The following is a 15,520-nucleotide window of genomic DNA, read 5'->3' as shown; positions in this document are numbered from 1 at the left end:
AAAATGAATCTCAAGAGAACAGTAGAAAAATATTGCAGCTCATCGCACTTGGTTATATTGTTTCCTTGTTATTCATAAGTATTCAGACAAATTATGTCTATTTCTTAGAAATGTTTCAAATCCTGAGAAATTATGAGTCTATGATTACAGGCCTGAGATTTCCCTTGGAACAGGCAAATCCCTGCATTGGGTGTCATGTCAGCCACCCAAGAAGAAAGCAGAAACAGTACCCTCTGGCCTGGCTGGCCAGCTATGTGCAGGCAGCACTAGGATGAAGATCACTCTATTCAGACTGCTTGGCATTAAACACAGGAGAATAATATTTCCACCTGAGAGAAATCAAGGATCATCGCACCAACCATTTACTAAGCATAAATAAGTTTTCACAAGGATTTTTCATAGCGGATCATTCAGGCAGGAACATAAAAAGCCATACTTGAAAAAGTCATGTTTGCAGTTCATTGTAACGTTACTGCAGCTTCCTCCACCTGGGGAGCGGTGCAGATCTGTGGCGGTGCCAACTGTCTCCTGGCCGCCTCCACCTGGGGCTCATCCCTCCAGCAAGGGAGAGTTATACCACCGACCTTAGTGAAAGTAGAAGCAAGTTCCTGAGAGAAAGCACTTCCACGTTTTACTCGTAGAGTGCCATTTCTCTTGGTTTATTTGTAGCCAATATTCTGATAAAGTCACTTCCTTCTTCTCAGTCAAGTGCCATTGACTTTGGCCATTTTCAATTGTTCTTCCACTGCCAATTACTACAGCACTTGGCTGTGAACTCAACTCAAAATCATGAGAATAGTTTCGTCTTTCGTAAAGGAGAATTATGCCTTCTTTTCTTGTCTCTTAGAGCACGAATAGCTCAATGCCGACTTTCATTCAGTTCCTTGCTCACCAATGTCTCTTAGGGTTTAATGTCGCAGTAGCAGAGACACATAAAAAGTAGATTTCCAGGGAATAATATCTCACACCTTCTTTCAGTAACCTCTTTCTTTCATTGACCACTCCATCAGAAAGCTTCTCGCTAAATCCCCACGATACAAACTGAGCTGCCTTGCCTCCCCAGGGAGACCACGAACACAACCTGTTCACTGATGACTTTCAAGCAAAGTCCTGTCTGTTGAAAGTCTGGCATCAGTTGCTCCCCTTATTGTCCTCTTTTCCACACTCAGCCCTGAGTGTTAAACACAGAATAAATGAGCTCCTGCAAGTCCGGGACTGAAATTTTCTCTGACTGTAGATGCCTTCCAAGGTGAGGCCTGATTTCTGATGGTTGAACATATTGTGCCTTTCAGTGAGAGCAAATTGTCTGCCTGCCACAATTCACGTGTGTAGCCTAATTCAGGTGTGTAGCCAAAGATCAACCTAACAGAGGCAGTGACACTAACATATTAGACTGGATATTAAAGCCTGTGTGTTGACTTGTTCCTCTCATGTGTCATTGAGATCTTCTTTTTTCCTCTCCAGCAAAGAAAACTATAAGAAAAACTTTACATTTAGTGAACTCATCTATGAGTGACTGTCATCAGCATCCTTTTTGATTTATAAGGGTGCATAGTGCCAGATTCTGCTCTCATTTAAGAACGTGTAGACTGGAAGTGCTACTAAGATGAAACCTTTCCCTATAGGGGTTACAGCATATTTAGTCTAAGTCATCAAAACGTAGACATCTACTTGAATATAGTTGGTTTTTGTATGGGCAAAAGTTTGCTGCTCATGGAGTGACACAGACACCTCCAGCGGGCAATGCAACCCATCGCCTTAAGATGAGTCAAATTCCAGAGATCCTGATCCCTCACACTTAATTATGACGAGATCCCACATGACCAGCTTAGGCTTAGATACCGAACTTTAAGGCTTAAGTTAGATGAAATGAAACCTATGCTTGATTTTGTTAAAAAGCATTGAACTCAGACATGCTTAAGTCCAATCAAGAGTCCAAAGTTTTGATCATGGACAAGTATTTGGATGAAATGAATCGCTGCATCTTATTCACAGTACATCTTGAATTGTTCTGATGTGTTGAGATGGCCAGGGTATGGGTCTGAAATACTGCAAATTCTCGGCTTTTGCAGATGCCAGTATTCAGCAAACACTAGGAAGGGCCAGGCAAAACTCTTAAGATGAAACTAAAGATCCCCCGGGAGTGAGGCAAATGAACTATTTTTAACGTAAAAAGATAGCGTGCCAACAGAATAATATAGTTATAACTACTTCCATGTTATCAGGTCTGGAGCTCTTCCTAGATGTGTCTTCTGTGAAGAAAGGCTATTTTCTGAATGAATCTAAGGACAAAAGTAAAATGCACAAGATTCCAAGAGAATCATTTGTTTAAAGGCTACGAGCCCCCTAATATATGACACCTCTCAGCAATTGTTACAGACTCAGGCAAGCTAAATAATGTGGCTGGGAATAATGTAAAAGGGTTCTATTTACTTTAGTGATTTGAAGCTTCCTGTGGAAATAGCTCCCAGGTTTCCTGATGGAAGATTTTGTTTATCTTTGCCAAGCACCATCAGGAATCTCAAAATAAAATGCGCTTAGTGACATTGGGAAACCAGGGAGATAAGGCAGAGCTGTTCCTGTTTCACCCTCTGTAATTGCAAACACACCCATGGGTCTGCTGTGTGCCAGCAAAACAGCCCAAAATGTAGGGAAAGGGGCAGGCTGGAGGGAAGGGGGCTACCACAGTTAAATTTGACATAAAGGTGTTGTTACTGAGACAGTTTCTGTATCAGCAAGCAGGAGAGCTTTCAGAAATCACCTTTTCACATCACTTTTATATAAGGCTCACAGATACTTTTGTGCCCTAAAGAAAGATTTGCTTTTAGAAATAAGCCACTGTGACAACACCCCAAAAATGTCCATTTGACAGAGTCCATAGGAAAGGAAAGCTAAGGTAGAGTTCATGGGCTTTATGTCCTACATCCTCAGGCACAGGGTGTAAAATTATACCACTCTCAAAACTCCAAGAAACACATAAGCAAGTCACACTTCAAGCCCAGAAATGATGATACTTACAATAACTTAAGAAAGGGCTTGTTCTTACTGGGTCCTCTCTCCTACACCTTCTTGTGTCTATTTCCTAAGATCTACCTTTCCCTGAAGGGGTGGAACATGCCACTGCCAAACTAGGATTGCTGGGACAAGCTCTGCCTTCCCACCACCTTCCCAACAGTTTCTGCCTATAGAAAAGACTCCTCCTCACACCACAACAGCTGCTTCACTGGAGCAAATGTGTTCTCTAATCTCCAGGACAAGGCCTGAAGGAGATTGCTTCCAACAGTAGGGATTCTTCCTGTTCAGGACAGGCTTTGTCTCCATCTGCTCTTTGGAGTCCTTTCTGACTTGTCCCTTTTACAGAGGGCAGCAGCTCCTCTTCCTACAAGGGATCGCCTTCTCCTGCTTAGACACTTCTCTTACACTTAACTTTTTTCTGGTTCAGGCTTCATAAGGCACCAACAGACCCAACAACATCAGATAAACTAGCCCCAAGCTGTCACAGAAGACCTGAAGTATTGGTTTTGGACTCATCAGAAGGAAATACTTTGCAGTGTCCTCTTCACATCCGTCAGTTTTTAGGTCTCTCATTTTTTTCTTCCCTCAACGTGTTTTTCAGCAAATGCTGGATGCGTTTTTTTTTCGTTGACATGAAACACAGGCTGTTATCCAGCCACAGCAGTTTGGTGTCAGCCTGATGGCGGAGAACTAGGACTACCTTCTGCGAGCCCAACTGACACACAATGTGCACAACACAGAAGAATGAGCCTAACTTGACTTTTCTAAGGACAAAACAGCAGTATTGTTTAAACAAACTGCCTTCAATCAGTGCCACTGAGTGTCAGTGGATGATCGGGACTTTCCATGTCACACAATTGAAGTGCTCAGCTCCAGGAACTCAAAGGACAAATGCATTTCAACTTCATCACCCTATATAGAAAGTTTGCCACCAGTCAAGATATTAAGAATTTCCAAGCCGTAATAAGGCAGTCACTCCTCTTTCTGAACACCAGCCAATACAAGACTCTTCAAAGGAAAGTCATGTTCTCATGCAAGCTTTGGTATCAAGAAGAAGGATTTCCTTCTATCCCTGGTCAAGATCTAAGCAGGAAAACTCACTCCTTCATGTCACAGCACTAAAATATCCAAAACCGCCATCAAAACTTTGAAAGGGAGGTTTGGGTACAGTGAATGGAGCCCGTTAAAACTTCACCTTCATCTGGTTTCAGGATCTTCCATGCGACATTTTGCAGACTGAGGAGCAAGAGAAGGCCAAATTCAGCACCTTGCACGTGAAAAGAGCAACAGCCTCAGTGAGTGACTTTCAGTGACTGCTCACAGTTATATGTGAGGTCCTCACATAAAGACGAGAATACAGCTCCATTGGCATGCTAATTTACGGAGAACTATGCGTTGTCATTTAGCTTTCTGTCCAAACAGACACAATGTCAGGATAGGCACGAAAGCAAAACTGTGATTTTGAGAGTGGAGACAGGAGTCATCTTCAAGGCGGCAAATGTTTTTGTCACATCCATTAATAGAACATGAAGATGTTCCTGTTGTTTCCGTAGTTTAACAAACAACTTGTGCCACTTATCTGTTTATACTTCAATAACTACTCATGCTTGTTATCAGTTTTCTATATTTATAGGTAACTGGCACTTTCCAAGTGTGAAAGTATATTACTACAGCTAGTCAGAATATTAAAAAAATATAAATTTTGGTCCACAAAATTGTGAGGGAGGATATTTTTCAAGGAAGCTTGCTTTCTTTTTTTTTTTAACCAAATCTAGTGAAGGTGTGCCTACTCTCTTTTGGTATCTCTCAGAATAGTAACAGAGTGAGTTCTACTAAAATCACTCATCAGACTGACAAGTGAGAGACTGACAACAAAAACAGATATGAGAAACAATAAAAATTGAACAGGATACATAAAAATCATTTTTCGCTTTCAGCTTCCAGATTATGATTTTGGGATTAAAGTAGTAGAATAATTTAATCTTTTTGTCTTTTATCATATTTCAGAATGAATTGCATGCCTTTAATGACCTACACTGAAACTTGTCATCAGCCTAAGTGCTCTATGAACTACCACTTTGTTAACAAAACCAAACTAACATCTTTCATCAGAAAACAAATCCTTTGTTATGGCATCTGCAGACATTATGCTGCTAAATCATGCAGCAGTTATTCTTAAAAACTTGCTGTGTTTTTTTCAGCAACTCCTGAAATCAAACATTTAACCACTTGTTTCTGAACCTGTAAATATCTAGTAATGGAAAAATAACTTGAAACATACTCATACGTGCAGCTAGCACAATGAGTGTTCTCAGTGCCATGGTCCAAATGACATCCAAGGTTGTATTTCTTAGCAGAGGGAACAAAACTCTGCAGTTTGTACCCTGCCACTTTTCTACCTACAAGCTGCCATCGTCCCTGAGCTGTGAGCGGCTGCCCAGGAACTCCAGGTGTCCCTCCTCTGGCAGCATGCTGCCTGCAGATTCTGGCACTGCTCTGGGCACTACCTTGTGAGATCTCTTGGTTGGCAGCAGAATGAGGCTGTAGACACCACTAGTGTCCCACACAAAACTGGGTTACTGGTGTATGAAAATATAGTAAAGTTCCACGTACGGAATGATTGCAGAGGCTAGTGATATAAAAGGGGGAATTACAGGTTGCTATATTTGTGAGCAATTTGTGTCATGGTGGGATACTTGATGGAGGGAAGTCGTTCACCAAATTTGGTGTCCTTCTTAGAAATCCAGATCATCTTCTGTGAAAAATCCTTCCAGGATCACCCAAAAGTGTAGTATGAGTTTGCAGGTGTACACACATTATAACAATTCTTGAACTGTGGTATTTGAAAAAGCCACAACAGCCTAACAGTTATAATCCCAGGAGCAGGAAACACATTTGGCTCTAGTGGGGACTAGATCTTACCTGTTACAATAAAGCTGACATTTCTTTCGGCTTTTCCCACTTTATTGGATGCCACACAGCTGTAGATTCCGGAAGATTTGGCTTCATCTACAACAAGAGTGCTAGCAGTCTGTGAAAAAAAAGGAGAGGTTTAGTTCTCGTTGCATCAGAAACTCTGTTAAAGCTTCTCTTCTCTTTTTCCTAGGTCACTGTTGACATTCTCATAGATTTCATAGATTTCTAGGTTGGAAAAGACCTTAGAGATCATCCAGTCCAACCGTCCCTAATCCCCATTAAACCATATCCCTAAGTAGTTCATCCACCCTTTTCTTAAACACATTCAGGGATGGGGACTCAACCACCTCCCTGGGCAGCTTATTCCAGTGGCTGACAACCCTTTCAGAGAAGAAATTCTTTCTAACATTCAACCTGAATCTGCCCTGACTAAGCTTATACCCGTTTCCTCTTGTTCTATCACCCATCACTAATGTAAGGAGCCCTTTCCCTACCTCTCCACCATCCCTTCTCAAGTATTTGTAGGCTGTAATCAGGTCTCCCCTCAGCCTCCTCTTCTCTAGGCTAAACAGCCCCAACTCCCTCAGCCGTTCCCCATAAGTTTTATTTTCCAGCCCCTTGACCAGTTTAGTCGCCCTTCTTTGGACTCGTTCCAGGAGCTCAATATCTCTCTTAAAGCGAGGGGCCCAAAACTGGACACAATATTCCAGGTGCGGCCTCACCAGTGCCGAGTACAGGGGCAGGATCACTTCCCTGCTCCTGCTGGTCCCACTGTTCTTGATACATGCCAGTATCCCATTGGCCTTTTTGGCCACCTGGGCACACTGCTGGCTCATATCAAGCCGGTAGTCAACCAACACCCCCAGGTCCTTCTCCAGCCACTCTTCCCCGAGCCTGTAGCGATGCTTGGGGTTTTTACACCCCAAGTGAAGGACTCTGCACTTGGCCTTATTAAAGCTCATGTCATTGGCCTCAGCCCAACGATCCAGTCTGTTCAAATCCCTCTGAAGGGCCTCCCTACCCTCAAGCAGGTCGACACAGCCTCCCAGCCTCATGATTCAGTCTCTCCATTCACTCAGTGACAGGCACCACTGGGGCTATTTAAAGGTGTTACCATAAACAGTTTTGGAAAGGGTGGAAGAATAACAGAAAACAATCTCCTTGGGAGACCCTTATATTATCAGAGCTGTCATAACCAAAAATCTTTGAATGTGTCTTTCAAGTTGATTTATTTCTTGCTCTGATGTAATGATAAGCTACAAAACATGAAACACAACACAACGTAGTTCACCTGAGGAGATAAGCAGCTGTAGGGCAGCCAGACTGCAAAGGGAATAGGTGAGGAATGCCTCAGGCACTTGGATAATGTAGGGAAAAAATAAGCTCCGTTTGGCACTAAATGCGTTTGATTTCTCTTTCATTTTCTCAAGTAAGTGTCAGGTGAAAGAAGACAGGGGCAAAAGAGATGTTTACTTGTCTTCTTTTGGAATATTTCCTCTTCTTGGTCTTAACATTTCTATTATTAAATAATACTACTTTAGATTTCTTTACATTGTATTCTATCACCATCTTAAGAGGTTCAGCACACTAAATATTTTTACAAAGTGATATGACTTGCAAGATGAGATCTTGGAAGGCCAGGGACCAACAGCACCTCATGTGCCTTTAGAAAAACAAAAATCATTGTAATAATAAGACTTACACATTCATGGTGATGGAAAGCCATGGTCTAATGGCTTGGGCACTAATGAAAGAAGAAAGTTATGCAGAGACAACTGAGATGTAATTCTGATACAGAGCTGAGACATGAGGCATGCACGTGGAACTTAGCAGTGGGATGTGCTCTCAGGTACAACTTAGTAGCTTAATTTTCTGTCTCTCTGTCTCATTTTTTTTTCTTCTGTTAGACACGTGTTGGCTGGAGTCACAGAGCTGGGACAGTGACAAAAGGAAATTGTGTGGCCATGGAATCCTGTTTGGAACGTTTTGGCTTTTTTAAAAACCTTCAAAATAATTTTTGTGCAGTTAATACGTTCTTTTAAGTCTGCCTGATTGCTGGAATCCAGAGACAAGCACAAGAGGGTGAGTCAGTAATAAATAAGGACCAGTTATCTACATTTCTATATAAACACTGGCTGAACATTTGCACAGCTTCTGTGTCTCCTACTCAGAGACTTCATGGTTATGCCCAAACTCCTTTTTGAACACCTAAATAATACAGATCTTTTGGTTTCCCAAAACATTCTTTAGTAGAAAGAGTCTATTACTTTTCCTACTACTCAAGCAAACACAGTGGAGTCAAGTTGTTTGATTTTGGCTTATTTGTTTTAGAAAACTGCCCTATGGCAAATTCAAGACCACAAGTGATGTTAACAGCACCCCTACTCTGTTAAACTGTCTCAATGGTCGGCTACCTGTCTGCAGACAAACTACACCTCATTTCCAGCTAGAATTTTTCAAACCTACCTTTTTGGTTCTTCTGAGAGATGAAAGAGGCTCAGTAATACCAGATAGATAATTACAGCCCTTAAAGAATATCATCCTGTTTTGCTAAATTCAGTAGGCTGACCTCTACGAATTCCTAATTATAAGGCGCCGCTCCAGTCCTGTCTATATTTTGTCATTCTCTTTGAATTCCTTCCAGTCTTTAAACATAATTTAGTAAAGTGTGGACACAGGGCCCAGTGGCAGCATTCCTGCAGCTGTTTTATCAACACTAAGAATAGAAGGAAGTCCCATAACATCTGCCAGAGGCCTAATGTGTGTGGTTAAACACTGCTTCTGCCATCCCAGACTTTCCAACACGAAATTAGCCTTTTTTCGTGTTAGTTGGTATTACCTCATAGCAACTTTACCCAGGTAGCAACAGTGACCTAAAATACACAGTGATGGAGAACAAAGTTCTTACTCTCTGACTCTGGGGCACCTGTCTTTATCCTACTACATCCAGAACCGGAGCATTTCTGAGCCTGAAAAATTACTCTCAGCTATTCCTCCTACGATTAGCCCAATGGTTTGGAAAGTTTTTTTGTAGCATCAAACTGTATTTTGTCCTGACATTATCAGGTATTAGTTTTTAATGGAAAATTGTGCAGCCTATCTGAGTTTTACTGCTCCAGGCCACTATGATGTGATTATTACTTTCATTACACTGAGGATGGCACATACAGTTACAGTTAAGCAGTATGACTGTAGTTACTCACTGGGGTGGTTACAGATTATGCCTTTTTTTGCATAATAATTGACCCTAGAGAACATTTGTTTGCACTGAAATTCAGTGACTTAAACTGAACACTTTTCCCCAGCATTGTTTTGGGTTTGATCAACTTGCGCTGTCCCAAATACTCCTCTAGCACAGGCCGAGGATCACTCCCAACAGGCAACTTCCATGTAACCAACATCTTTTGGAGGGCAAAGGAGATAAATGTTATGAACACAGGCCTCAGTGCCAGAGAGCCGTCATTGGTATGTTTACTTGACTAAGGCAGAGAAAGCCATAATGTCTAGGCAAAAGCAAGACTGACTTTGCAACAGAACCGAGTATTTTAAGGACAATATGTCTCTGCATAAATCTTTTAGCTTATAAATTAGTCATAAGGATAACATCTCTTTAAATAGTTTGTGAGCCCTCCAGTGGTGCAGCCTGTTTTCTGCATTGTGGATGCCAGCCAAAACCCACCAGAGCAACAGTGTGTACAAAACTAAGCCTGGCATGTTGCTGTTTATTGAGCGATTATGGCTGTATGAGATGAGTTTGTGCTGTGTGGTTCCTCTATACAGCCATTGCTGCAAAAGGAGCAAGAGAAAAAATTCGCACACCCTTGTCATCATCTGGCTTCACAGCAGAGAGTTTCAGGCCCTGCATTTGCATCCACGTCGTACAGAGAAAGTCTGAATCCAGTTGCCATGATCAGACAGAACAGGGCCAATCCTTCCTGGCATGCTTGGCATCTTGAGCATCATCTGTACACAGCCCTCATCTACCACCAAAGCTTTGATCATTTAGTCCTCCTTTCTGCACACATCATCTCAGCTGAAGCACTACGCTACAGGCTCATCTCAGAGCCTGGGGCTAGGGAAGTAAATCACATTTTGCTGCTGCTGCTTCTGCTTGCAGATAAAAGAGTCATTGAGCAGAAATCCTGAGAGATAGAAGAGGAAATTACAGGTTTGTTTGTGGTGGAAACTGATGAGGAAAAGACTGCGAGGGGAAAGAGAGTGCAAAGCAATTGGCGTGATTGTTGTGGTTGGAGCCAAGGTGGGCTGGTCTTTCCCTCGGAGGGTCTGCTTGAATTTCTCTTGTCTCAAAGTAGCTTAGATAGAGGATTCCCACTGCTCCAGCTGAAGCAGAGAGGAAAGAAGAGGTTTCAGAAAATGGTTGGTAACTAGACTCTTCCCTGACTCCTTGAAGGCCTCTGCAGACATAGGCATAAACATGCTCCATCCAGAGGCTGCTGTGCTAACTTCTCTAAAAAAGCCCATACATTTAAAAACCAAAATCCTTTCGACATTGATCAGGTTAGTGCAAGTCTGACAAATATTGTTGATTCCCTCCTAGTTATGCTTTTTAGAAAACCTGTTTGTTAAAAAAAATGGAAAATAAATGAAAATATGCTCTCCTCACCCCTTTGGATTTATCTTTGGCTAAAGGAATATTATTTAGGAATACCCGTGTTGAAACATTGGCAGCACACCGTTGCCTTGTTCTGCTTAGGCCAAAGACACATGATCTGCATGCTTCACGTGTTGGCAAGGAGCATCAGTGCACGACATCTGGACAACACGCCTCACTTTCAGGACTGCCACAGAAGGAACACCAAAATATCTTCAATAGCAGGACACGATCACATGCAAGGGAGCATCCCCCTTCCCCCTTGGGTCAGACAGGCAAGTCGCTGCTGTCAGCAAGCAGAGTTGCGGTTTCCCTCGCCATCCCATGTTGTCTAGCCCGAACAGGCCACGAGACTGAACATAGCCGGCTGACTCACGAGCAGATCACGCTCCAGACAGCTCTTCCATGGGCACCCCCTGCCCTCCTCCCCGGGCTGTAGGTAGAGCGAGGCAGTGCTCAGTTCACACTTCCCTCGCGCACCGAAGGATGGGATCGATTTCAGGAGCCGGAAGGAGTGGCAGCTCGGCAGAGGCAGGTGCCAAGTTCTGCCGGTTTTAATCTCACCGAGGGCTTGGCTCAGCTGGCACCTCCCAGCAATCTGCTTTAAAGTGTTGACAGCGATTCTAGTAGCACTCATGAAGGCCCCAGGAGAAGTTAGAATGTGTTGAAAGAGAGGCAAGCTACACTCCCACTGCTATCTTTAGCTTGGCTTCCTAGGAAGATCACACTGTCCATCTGTCTGCCAGTATCCTCTACTCCCCCACGCCTTCAGTCCATTGCCCAATTGCAACCAAAATTGACAGACAACTCCAAGCTCATAAGATCTCATGCATTTCATGAAAAGCAGCTGTTGAGTAGAGGAGGAAGATCAAAATGAGTGGTGGTGTAGTGAGCTAAACAGCTTTCTCTTCTGCTTTGGGTTCCAGATGGCCAATCAGCAGAGATGTACTGGCCAGATAGCTGGCCTGTGTAGAGACTGAGAACAGACACAACGGTGCTTCCTCTTCTCGTTCATAATGAGGGGACATGGAAGACAGCTAGAGGTTCAGGGTTTGGCATAGAAGATGCAGGAGAGATAGATCCCTCCTATTTTGCGTGGTCACACCTTACTGGTCATGTCCAAGAAGAATTGACTCTTCTGACTGTCTTGCACTCTACCTTTATGTTGGACGATCACAGTTTTTAGTACTACCCACAGTCAGCACATGCCAGGTTGACCCATCATTGCCAGCCAAACCAGAGACAGACAAGAGCTAGCGTAGCTTTGGTCTTGCAGAATCTTGTTAAAGGGTCATTACTTTCCATTTTCCCTGAATTCAAGTGGCTTTGTCACTCACAAGGGAAGGAATCACTGAAGACTTGTATCAATAAGTATTTATGCAGTGGAAAACAAGGACATACCTATGTATGTATGTATGTATGTATATATGTATCTATCTATCTATCTATCTATCTATCTATCTATCTATCTATCTATCTATCTATCTCTACATAGACATATAAACAATAAACCACAACTTCATGCATTACTATTCTTTATACACAGTTCCTGAGGCATGCACTGTGTAAAAGACCCAGCTTTCATGGTATCCCTTACTGTCAGTGGGACCCCAGCATTTGCTAGGAGCAGAGGGATGGAGCAGTCAGGGACCTTCTGTTCCCTTTCAAGTTCTCAAGCATGTGGCTCTAGCAGGTTATTTCTGTAAAACTTCTGGTTTTTGTCTCACTCCCTCCAACTTTTCCCTGTACTCAATTGCTCTCCTGTCTACTGTCTCCTTTCCTTGGATTTATCATCCTTTCTTCTTCGCCAACACCTTCTACTCTCTCTCATCTGAACTCACCTTCTTAGCGCTCTTCTGTGCATTCTTTGTGCCTGGGATCTTTGTCCACCTCTCCTGTCCCTTGTACCCCTGTACAAGGAGTACTGACTCCTTTTTTCAAAGCTGTTGATAAACCAGTGTGTGTCTGCACACACAGGAGAGAACATACACTCATATGTATGCACGGATACCAATGAATACATTAGCTCCTTGTACCTCATTAGCACAGGTCATTAAGATGTTGACATTTTAATGAATGATCATAGAATGATGACATTTTAATGAATGATGATCATGTTAAGAATAATAATAATAATCAGCATTAGCCCTGAGTTATACATAGCAGTTAGCTTTATCTGGGAACACTGAGAAGTGATGATTTTTAGCAGCTGAATGAGAGGAGAGTGTCTGTGACCCGTTTATGTGATAAGCCTAAGAATAGCCCAGCTTTGTAGCAAGTCACCGAAATGCCCAACAAAATGAGAATGAAAACTGGGTGGGGGAATCAAATCACTTAAAGAGTTGTCTTATGATTAAGTATTATGGCTTATGTTACAAAGTTCTTCCATTATACCAGTCAAGTTTCTCAATGTCCGTTCAGAGAGGCTTCAACGGAAATGTTACTAAAACACTGCTGTTGTCACGGTTTCTCTGACACCAGAAGAATAACGTAGCACAGGCTTCCTGCGTTACTTTAACGGTACTGACACAGGGTTTGAGGTTTTTCTAACTTTGAAAATATACTTGTGGCTACCTTGATAACCACAGACAAACAAACAACCAATCAACCTACCACAGCGAAAAGCCAAACTGGAGGAACTCAGATGTTGCACATACAGGAAACAGGTGGAACTGGCACAATGTCTTTGAGCAAGGTGAAAACAGCTACCTTGATTGCTAAAAAAAAGAAACCCTTTTGACCATTCCTTGCTCATCTCTTCCCTTGACTACAATAATCCCATCCTGTGGTCACTCTCATTTCTCCTTTCATGCTAACCCAAATGTGCAACTTTTTGAGTCTCTTCATCCATTTCCTACTGCTTTGTCTCCTACGTCTTTGTTGTTTCCATTGAGCTTTGGGATTGTTTTTACCATGCTTGCTATGCTTGGATGTGGAAGTGGGGTAGACACTGTTTAGATAGCAGGACTCCATTGATGTGGAAGTGCCTCAGAGAGCTGTTCATAGCTGCTTGAAGTAGCAGAACTGCTCACAGTAGCAGTCCATCAGAGCCAGACACTTGTGATGACGTGCTGCATTCAGTGAGCTCAGTGCTATTAACAGTCTTACAATATCCCAGCAGATGAGGAAGGGTTTTGTCTGGACTGTGTCCCTTTGAGTTTGCTCTGAGAGAGCAAGAATAATTCTTGGACTGCAAAGAGTGAAAAGCTATAGACTCCTGTGGAAAAAAAAAATAATATAATCCTGGATGCTCTAAAGCAGCTGTGTGTGCACAAATCATGCAGCTCACAGCTTGGCTGAGGAACCCAGGCTTAGAAAGCATTTTCTATTTACAATAGCAATCCAGCTGTGATCAAAAATCTATGAAGAGCAGCAGAAATTAAGAAACCTTACAAAAGCTGGGGGAAAGCTGAGCAAAGAGATTGTTTCACTAAACACCCCCTTCCCCATAGGGACCAGGAGGAATAAAGCAATGCAAGGTAGACCTTTCTTAGCTGAACTAAACAGCCTGAGAACAAGCAATACCAAGGAGAATTGCTAAGTTTCACTGCAAAACTTTTCATGTAACACATGCAGAGACCATTCCTTGGTTCATTTCTGGGCACATTTTTTAAAAGGGCTGTTTGCCAAAGACTTCAAACAAAACCTGCAGTTCTGCCGCAAGGACCCATTATTAGTATCTTCCTCCAGGGAGGAATTTCTTTGCTGTTGACTGGAAGTTGCTTTGACATTTCAGCCACTCCTCCTCCGCTGTCTCCAAAATGCATGGCACACAGGAGAATGAGGTCTGGTTGTTAGACAGCTCCTTCTGCACCCTGTGAGAAGGTAGGTCTTCACTCACAGCATGGCTAGATGCCTTCTGGAAAATAACTGGTTCTCGTCAACTTTTGATCATCATTCCCCCTTTGGAATAGACTGTGTCTTCCTGTGCTTGAAATTATTTCCCTTTCCTCCTTCAAATCCCTCCTTATGTTTCATTTTTCATATGCTTTCCTATGATAGTCTCCCCTAGGAAGCTGTTTGCTCCTACCTTTGCCTTGACCTTTAAGGTGGCCATCTAAATAGAGCAAATGCCTCACTGAGATCCAGCCTGTTCCCATGCGCTGGAACAGTGCCACCAACACCTGTGATACTTTCTAAATAATACAAGAGCAGGAGAAAATGTAGTTCCGGGCCTGATTCTTGGCTACACACAAAGCTCTATTTATTCTGTGGTGTGTGAAAGGGCCCTAACATGAGAGTAATTACCATTTTTATATCCATTTTCATATTCAGAAGACTGAAGACAGCCATCAAGGAAAGGAGACCTATATCCCTGCTGCCCTTAGAATAACAAGAAGCATTTCAGTGTCCTTAGAAATGACAGTCCTAGAAGAAGGCAGGCTTTAAAATTTATAATCTCTTCATCTGTTATTACCACAAATTAAACTAGTCTGTGAAATCAGATGCTGACAGTGGCATGGCGTTCTGCATCTTTGCCCGAGCTCCTCCATAGCACAGGCTACCCAACGATGCCAAGTCAGTCTCATGTTCAACCCAGGGAAGTGCAGTTAATCTAGGGCATTCTTTAAGAAAACATCTTGATTTAAAGGTTTTAACTGACAGAGAATCCTCCATGGCCCTTGGCAAGTTAGTCTCATTGGCTTCCTCTACCATGTTAGACACCAACACATGACAAGTCTACTCGTCCTTCAGAAGTTCCTGCATCTCTCAGGCAGCCCATAACAGGATGTCTGACTTAGACTAGACATTTAACATGCAGACAGTTAATGTAGTCGGGATGAATCCCACCATGCTATCTCTGACTGAGATCTCTCTTTGCTTCTGTAGTTCGGATTCATTTGGCCCTTTAAATTTTTTATTGCAAGAAAAGACCTGGTCATCTAATAATCTAGGACCACATCTGTTAATAAACTCTCTAATGAGAGTAAATTGTTTAATTCTCATAGGAAAAACAACAGGAAATTGTGCAATGCC

The 15,520-nt window shown here is 42.6% G+C and overlaps 1 protein-coding gene across 1 annotated transcript in view; it reads right to left on the bottom strand.

The window, feature by feature from the left end:
- The window catches only part of FLT1 (fms related receptor tyrosine kinase 1), a 105,906-nt gene that overhangs the window by 42,910 nt on the left and 47,476 nt on the right, over positions 1-15,520 (bottom strand). Inside the window, exon 13 of the mRNA XM_086616237.1 lies at positions 5,938-6,046. Coding sequence (XP_086472363.1) covers positions 5,938-6,046 — 109 coding nt within the window. The remainder of the gene's footprint in view (positions 1-5,937; positions 6,047-15,520) is intronic.

Source organism: Tauraco erythrolophus, chromosome 1 (genome assembly GCF_009769465.1).
Source record: "Tauraco erythrolophus isolate bTauEry1 chromosome 1, bTauEry1.pri, whole genome shotgun sequence".
Taxonomy (NCBI): domain Eukaryota; kingdom Metazoa; phylum Chordata; class Aves; order Musophagiformes; family Musophagidae; genus Tauraco; species Tauraco erythrolophus.
This window is presented reverse-complemented; position numbering and strand designations above follow the sequence as displayed.